Here is an 8,520-nt window from a genome sequence, read left to right as displayed (position 1 = left end):
GTGTTCTTCTCCGATGGCAGACGCCTGCCGATGATTTCAAATTCTTTTAACTGTGATGAGATAAAATAAATGACAGAGCCAGATACTAAAATGTTTGGGAGTTTGTTGAACGAACACGGTATTACTGTACTTGGTTAAGCTTAGTTCCCATTAACTAGTTTAAACTAACGCGATTGAATAGCTCAACACAAGACTTCCGATTTTCTGCGAGAACTTAACACTTAAGTGGAAGAGAGACTAGAAAATATTTAGGATTGTAACGTGTCGCGATTCACAGACGAAATATTTCCCTCGAATTTCTCGCGATCGTTCGCCTCTAAAACTGACTGCTTCGCCTGAGAATGAACAATTTTTCATTCTGTGGAATACATAGAGTTTAATCTTAATGTCAGGGGTTGAATTTATTCGCCATGCAGGGTGGTAAGCCGGCAAAATTAACTCGTTATTACCTCTCCACGGATTTTCATTTTCAACACGAGGGAAGAAGAGAAAGAACCTTAGGATGCTGGGGGTAATATGGCGTCGCGCAGGGCCTGATGGTTTTTCGGTACCAATCTCCCGCTGCTAAAGGAGCAAGGTAAGTAGACAAAAGGGATAGGTAAGGCTTTGAACTAAGAAATTATTTTTCCTCAACTAACGAAAGACTTAATAACTCTTGTGAAGGCGTGGGAAAGAGAAAAGGTCGGAGTTTCTCAGGAAGATTCAACCCCAGGCCTTGTGATAATTACAATTAATTATTTGAGGCGCTGAATGTCTTCTCGCAAGTTCGAAATCATAACGGAACTCGGAAGAAATAGTGTAAGCAGGCGCGCAGCGTCCTCTACGCATATACGCATGTGCTTACTTGAAGTGACCAGAAAAATTTGAAAAAAATGTTGTGTTTGCGCCAAGTTTTCTCAAAATAAGGGCAAGACGCTTTTTTCTTTGCTTGTATTCACACAACTATTTCAAACAAGAAATAAAGAACGCAGTATTTTTCGCTCAGTTTACTTAGGTTACTAGATCATATGTACTTATGCGTACTTGAAAAAATGACCACGCTACGTGCCTGGTAAGATATAGGAATTCAATCCCAAAATTGAAGAAAAATTAGATAACCACATCCAGTACGCTTGAGGGAAATTTCCCCAACTGGATATAAAACGAACGTTAGAACCAAACATGTAGATGGAACATCATCAAGTTGAATTCCTCCTTAAGGTTTTCGTCCTGGAAAAACCCTGGTCATGACCGCTGCTTAACAGTGAAACTGCTTACTGTTTGTCGGCAGTCGGACCATTATAGATTGTGCTAGTGTAAATTCTGGCGTAATATGGAAAACCGAGCATAATTTTTTTCACTTCTTACAAAAGTAGCACTGCCAGCATAATACGCGTATTTTTAGTTATTTAGTTATTTTTAGTATTTTTTTTTATTTTTATACTGCCAGCATAATACGCGTATTTTTAGTTGATATCTAAGATTACTTTCAAGTTGGGTCCACTGTTCAGTTTAAAGTATTTTTTCACCAGTTCTAGCCTGGAGTAAAGTGCAGTAGTTTATCAGAGCAGTTGTGTAACCCAAGATCCCTAAAGAAGATATCATGCCTTATTAAAGTACATATATACAATTTGCACTTTTTTCTTTCCTTTTACTTTATCGAAAAGCATCTGAAACAAAAAAAATATAATTTTTTTCTGTAATTTGGAAAAAAATCGGGCAATGGTAGTAGCGTAATATACAATGAGCTACTTTTACTAGCATAATTTATAAAGGCCTAGCTCCCATGCTTTACCACTGAGTCGGAGGGGGGGGGCACCAGGCACGTATGGTACTTTTTAGTATGCTCGGAGGGAACTTTCAGAACTGGATTTTGAAACAAACGTTAGTACAGACATGTAGATGGGACACCACCGACTTCACTTCCTCCTTAAAAGTTACTCGTCTTAAAAAAAATTCTGGTCATGACACTAAACAGAAAAACTGCATACTGTTTGCATACTCTTTAAGGACAGGTAAAAATAAAAGTGGCCTTCGAGCGGGAGGGATGGGCGACAATCGTCTTGTATCCAGACCTTTCACGGCCTGACTGAGTAACAGTTACAAGGTAGGATCTCGATACGAGATTTTAGTAATAGTTAAACGGAAGGGTCTGGACACGAGGTTTGGGTGACAGTTGTTCTTCATTTTAATCAATAATCGCGTTTGAAAGACGGTCTTCGTATATTTATTTTGCCTTTCGCTTTTGCTTGCACATATTTACATCGTAATATTTTCTTAAGAGGTGACCCTCTAACGTTTTGCGTCTCTTCATTTTTGTGTCTATCTTTTCATTTCAATTCACGTCCTTACTTGTAGAGTTTGCTATTTGTAGATTTGAATATGGGAAGAGAAAAATTGTTTGCATTTAATTTACAACGTTTGCTCAACAAAGGATACTGAACCTTAAGTTTACATTAAACTAAGTTTAATCATCTAATCGTTCTTGATGACCCTTCACACCCTAAGATCATTATGCAAGTTCTCAATACTGTTCTCTATACATTTCTTACTGGCGCTGTCAAGGAGAATTTGTTTATCGATCAAAAGCTTTCTCATGACCTTAATGTGTGAATCGAGGATGACTTGTAAGGAGAAATTAGATGCTGGTCAGAGGTCAAAGGGTTTAAACTAACGAATGTCAAGTTTGGTAGAATTCGGGTGTGATTGACTAGAAATGTTTTTTCCTCTTCTGTTTAGTTATCTCATTTTTAGTACTGTTTGCCGTCAATGTGCCTTTCTTCAACGAAGTTCCTTCGGTTTGGCAGATAACTGCGAGACAAAGATTGTCCAATGGGCCGAATCTACATCTGTGTAGGAGGTTATGGCCGATAGGGACTGGGTTAAAATGCGCACTTCTTGGAGTAACTTTCAAGACTTTCAGCTGTTTGTTTAGGTTATGAACTGGTGAACAATTGACCTCGCAGGATACAGATGTGTTTATGCATATACCCACGACTGTCTTTGTAGTTCCGTTCATAGATATTCTATGAAATAAGGAATCAACTCCAGCATCATAAAAGGTAGGATGTGCTTTCGTGCAGACTTCCTCTTATGTGCCTCACGCACATGATGTCACGAGAACTTACCACTTCCGGTTAATCCAAATATTGACGCTATGACGTCACGTGATGGCGGAAGAAGAAAAGGTACGCGACTTTAAGTTTTTGCGTTTATTTGGGAGCCTGGGCTGAGCGTGAAATTCAACCTTCTCGCGGAACAGAGATATCTGGACGTGTCGGTTTTGTGTCGCACCGACGAAGTTCGTAGCTCTTTGTTTTTTGCGTTCCAGGAAATTCCACGACCATTTCTGAGTACCCACACTCTTGGCAAAATTTGAAGGCCTCTTGAAAGAGTCTGGTAACGATGAATTTTCTTCTTCCGAGAAAACAAGTGTCGACAGACATCCTCCTAACCGACGCTATTGTTTCAGATTTTTGATCAATTGCAATGAATCCGATGATCGAGTTGTCGAACTCCGCCACCAGAAAATTACACTTTGCCTTGCAAAGGTAATACTGCAATTAATAAAACAAACAGAAATAAGTTGACGTGTGACTCAACACATTGGAAACCGCACAACATTTTTTAAGGCATGTACTGAATGAAGTTGTATGGCAAGCGGAAGAATAATTTGGCGCGTTTTGATGCTTGTATATTTTGCGGATTGTCCTCGATTGATGTAAATATATTCTTGCAAGGATCAGACGCTGCGATGATTTAACAATTCCTGGGCTTTGAAACCGGATTCACTTCACGTTAAATGTAAATTCCTCTGGTATAACTCGTTACAAAATTTAAAATACGAGTTAACGTTCCTTTCCTTGTTAATTTTCTGCTTCTAGAACAGAAAATCGCCAAAAAGTTCCCAGTAAAAACGTAACTCGAACTGCAAAAAATTTGTTCCAACCAAAAAACATGAAATGGCCGATTCGAAAAATGGAACTCCGACAAATTTGAAGCTACGCGCAAACTATTATATTCCAGTTGGGAACAACAATATTGGACATTTGTTCGACAGAAAAAAATAACCTCCGTCCAATATTGATGTGGCCCGATGTGTAGGGTAACCATTCTTATCGGAAGGCGGTTAAGCAGTGACTTTTAATGGGGGGGGGGGGAGTGGGGGGGGGGGTGGCTGCACCATGATACATTACCGTCGAAGGGAAACAGTAGGGACTTTAAGCAGTCAGGACGGCAACGCCACGAAACACGTCGATTAAAAAATGAGTTTCTAGTTTAGTTAGAATTTCGAAAATGGCTGCATGTGTTTACCGTGTCATAGGGCGCCAGGCCTCAAACTCAACATAACGCATAAAAGTAGTGTTGAGTTCCAAATGTAAATTCAAATAATTTTCCGCCGCGGTTTCGCTTCGCAGACGACGCAAATTTTGGTGATTTCACGTTTTTGTTTTGCAAAGGACGGCTAAGAAATGTACAAAGTTTTAAAACGCACGTGCTGGGCTATTGTTCTGACAATTAGATCTATTGTTTTTCCACGTTCTCGTTGCCGTAGCCGTCGTGGTTTACTTAAAGTCCCTATTGCTTTTATCGATGTTACGACACGAAAACTATATGAAAAGACAGTCATATGTTACACAAATCATAGAGAGATAATGAAGTCTACACTTCCCTACATAATATGAAATCAAGCTGTTATCAAAGGTCAATTATGGGGGATTAATTTCAGATGTGCACGTTTCTTTTTAAGCATTGTTTACACGAGCGCCGCTAGCCTGCCCGAACTCTTTGCAAACTACATCCGATAGACAGCTTTGAAGCGAATACAGAGCCTGGCATCTGTGGCCACCATTCAGCCTTTATGGCGAATTCTCTACTAATGAAATGAACTTCTTGCGACTTCAATCTATATTTAGATAGTCACGTTTTTTCCAGAGGGTATGACCAGTCCACGAGTTTCCCCGAAATAGACAAAGATTCCACCGCTATTTTTTTTACCGACGCACTGGACATTTTACACGTGAATCAGTTAAGCAGCACGCGTGACAGATAATAGATTGATTTGAAAGAAAACTGACTCCTACTGTGTTGTATAGCGATATGATGCCATTACGTCAGAGTGGCGGTCCTTTAAAGAAGCGTGCGCTACCCTAAAACCAGACGAGCATGAGTTTTTCAACGCGGAAGATAATCTTTTTTTTTTTTTTTCACGTGAACTCTGCCCGTGTTTAAATAACTTTCACTGAAATCGTCGATCGCTAGTTAATAACTTGTAGCTTTTACAAATAATGCTAACCATCTTTACAATGCGGATAAGATAGAATGTTCTCGCCTCTTCTGTAAAGTAATCCCACGTCATGTGCGCGCGATGAGGGCACAAGCGTGTAAAGGAAACGGAAATCCAAATACTTAAATCAATGGACACGATAGCACGCCAATTTCAACTTCCCCATTTTTTTCTTGATCGGAAAGTTTTGAGATTTCTGTGTTTTCAATTGAATTGGTCAGTCTCCAATTTCTTGTCGTCTGAACTGAGGAAAAGCGCTGAAAATAACTTGAATTTGAAACATCTTTCCTTGAAACAACAACCTCACGCAAAGAAAACATTCTGGGAATGCACGGTCTAGACATGAGTGAAAGAATGAAATACGGTATAACCTGATTTCTAAACGCATTAAAACGCTTTTGTTTTCGAACATCAGCGAGCGATGGTGGGTCGAATACAAGGCTGACTTTCTTTCCCAGCTTCACAAATGAAGAAGAGTGACGTACTTCGGAGAGATTTGTTAATGCGTTTAAAAATTAAACGTTCGATTAGAGCTTGATAAGGGCTTTGAAAAATTTTTGAATTGTTACATAATCAAAGTCAGATCTCCGAGCCAAGTGTAACATGTACATTGTCATTCTGTTGACTGCTCGTTAGAACGAGTTAACATCTATGAAATTTAATTATTTTGGAGTCAAGGAGTTTTGAAAACGGGTTCTCCAAAGGTCTGTTTTCTAATTCAATGTTTGTTGGGAGATCATTCACTCATAACGCACCGGCTACCCCCCACCCCCCCCCCCTAGTGCCCATTTGACGATTTTCAACCCGTTGTTTCAATACAAAGTTGAATGGCAAAAGTACTATGAATTTATTTTTCTTTTCAACGACAACAAAGAGATTTGGGCTAGGCTAAGAAGGAAATGAAAATATATAGCTGAAGGGCTCTTGTGCAAGCAGAGGCCATTACCGCGACTGATACCAATCATAAGCGGTGCGGTACCTCAAGATGTCCGTGTAGCTTTGAAAATACAGACTTAGCCCTCGGTCATCGATACCGTGATAAAAACAGCAAATCTCACCTGGGAAATGTTTGCCAAGTCCCCTTTCAATGAGCTAGTCAAGTATTGATAAAACCAACGGTAAGTATACACGAAAATAGCGGCAGCTGTCAGGATGACTCCAAACAAAGCAATAACAAAGGATCTGGCCAGCATTGCCCCGACAGCCATGAATAAAAGATGCAAAATGATCGCTGGAGGACTTCGAATGGCTTGTGCAAACATTGGCCATACCAAACACCTCGTTTCTTCCAAGAAAAGATTGTGAATTCGCCGAGTATCATCCCGATGAAATCGGCGAACGCGTAAATCTACGTCCAAAGTCGGAATCCGCCGAACCGCTGTTGTTTGTGTTGTTATTCTCTGGCATTGGCACTCCGAATCCATCTTTATATTTTAAACCAGTGATATTCTTCAAAATCAAGGTACTCCCGGTATTAGCGGAGTGAATCGCTATTAGCTTGTTGTGTGAGTGAATGCGAAATGCTCTTCAAATTTAGGCGAGACTGATCCACTTCGCGCGTCAGGCATATCACGTCTCGATGATTGACGTGTTCTCGTGTACGTGCTAAATTTAGCCCACCCCTGCTCAAATAAGGAATCACCCAGGTCACAATGTACAAGGTTGATGTATCTTGACTGTTTAAAGCTAAAATCCTTTGAAAAACTATATCAAAACGTTTAACTTGAAATCTCGAGCGACCATTTTCGTGGAAAGAGCGGACAAGAAACCTAGAATGCTAATGTACTTTTCTGCGAAATATTCAAGGGGGGTACGAAATTACTTCCGTTCAACTACCATATACTTTTGAACTTTGGACTGGATATGTAGAGTAGAAAAGACTAGTGGGAAGTAGAATGGAAACTTTTACTTTCCAAGGATAGGTCTCTTATACCCTATATGCTTTCGTTCGCTGGAGTAACATAAGGACCCTTCGCGGTTCGTCTCCTTTGATTGGCCGACAATTAGAATGTCCCTTTTATCTGCTAACCTGGACATACTGTTTGCTAAATCGTGCGTGGCCAAGTTTCTTATTTTGCCTCTTTCGGCCATCGCAGTCTTCATAGCGGCAGGTCTAATCTCTACGTAACTTTTGCAACTGAAACGTTTTGGCACCGTGACGTGATAAGACCCTCTCCTGCCCGGATTAATTGCATCGCAAACCACACCTAATGAAGCCGACTGTAACCAAATACTAGAGAACGTTTGTGATATTTCTGTTCTGCTGTCATGCTAACGTCACGTATATTGCAAAAGAGGCCGTAAACACTCGTAAACGTACGTTGACCCTATTATTTCTAGTGTGGAGCTAAGACCCAGCTAAGGACTGAAAATGGGGGTTGGGGTGAAGCTCCTTGCGGTCATAGATTGGGTAGTGAGGTTTAGGGTATATAGCTGAAGTAAAGGTTTTGACTGTCCAGTCTGATTGCCTGCAGATGAGGCTTTACAGTCTGATAACGAAGAAAATAATTTTCTATATGTGCGTTCCACTTCCTTCCCGATGACAGCCAATCGCGGCACAGGGTTTAACGTGTAATCTCTCCCTCTAATATTAGAGACTTTAAGTAAACCTCGACGGCTACGGCAACGAGAACGTGGAAAAACAATAGATCTAATTGTCAGAACAATAGCCCAGCACGTGTGTCTTAAAACTTTGTACATTTCCAAGCCGTCCTTTGCAAAACAACAACGTGAAATCACCAAAATTTGCGTCGTCTGCGAAGCAAAACCGCGGCGGCAAATTATTTGAATTTACATTTGGAACTCAACGCTACTTTTATGCGTTATGTTGAGTTTGAGGTCTGGCGCCCTATGCGGAAACGGTAAACACATGCAGCCATTTTAGAAATTCAAACTAAAAGTAAAAACTCATTTTTTAATCGACGTGTTTCGTGGCGTTGCCGTCCTGACTGCTTAAAGTCCCTATCAGTAAACATTTCCAACAGAAAGGTAATGAGAATATGTGCACTTATCAGCGACATGTTATATCGAAACAACACCAAAGTCTCTTAACCTATGAACAAGTAAATACATTCGAGCTAAAAGGAGAATTAGGAATTGAGTAATTGGGGTCAGAAGGTTTTTAAACAAAGGCAATTTGCGAAGTTCGTGATTTCCAGCACGTAGCATAAACGGTCAGTGTCACGAGTTTCGATCGATTGTTATTGAAAGCAATGAGATGACCGCTCTACATTGGAGAACTTCAGTTTCATCAG

General features: G+C 40.3%; 2 protein-coding genes across 2 annotated transcripts in view; both read right to left on the bottom strand.

Moving 5' to 3' along the window:
* Positions 1 to 547, bottom strand: part of LOC111325018 (large ribosomal subunit protein eL20) — a 6,597-nt gene extending 6,050 nt beyond the window's left edge. Inside the window, exons 1-2 of the mRNA XM_022928716.2 lie at positions 450 to 547; positions 1 to 50 (exon numbers count right to left, since the gene is read on the bottom strand). The exon at positions 1 to 50 is cut by the window's left edge and continues 130 nt beyond it. Coding sequence (XP_022784451.1) covers positions 1 to 50; positions 450 to 467 — 68 coding nt within the window. The 5' untranslated portion in view covers positions 468 to 547. The remainder of the gene's footprint in view (positions 51 to 449) is intronic.
* A 1,643-nt stretch (positions 548 to 2,190) lies between these two features.
* On the bottom strand, positions 2,191 to 7,010 carry LOC111325036 (uncharacterized). The gene is made up of 2 exons (XM_022928733.2): positions 6,325 to 7,010; positions 2,191 to 3,536 (listed from the first exon to the last, which is right to left on the bottom strand). Exons 1-2 carry the CDS (start codon positions 6,688 to 6,690, stop codon positions 3,222 to 3,224), a joined length of 681 nt encoding a protein of 226 aa, XP_022784468.1. The 5' UTR covers positions 6,691 to 7,010; the 3' UTR covers positions 2,191 to 3,221.
* Between the last annotated feature and the right edge of the window lie 1,510 nt (positions 7,011 to 8,520).

This window comes from Stylophora pistillata, chromosome 5 (assembly GCF_964205215.1).
Source record: "Stylophora pistillata chromosome 5, jaStyPist1.2, whole genome shotgun sequence".
Lineage (NCBI taxonomy): Eukaryota > Metazoa > Cnidaria > Anthozoa > Scleractinia > Pocilloporidae > Stylophora > Stylophora pistillata.
Note: the sequence above shows the minus strand (reverse complement) of the source record. Positions and strands in the feature narration are given on the sequence as shown.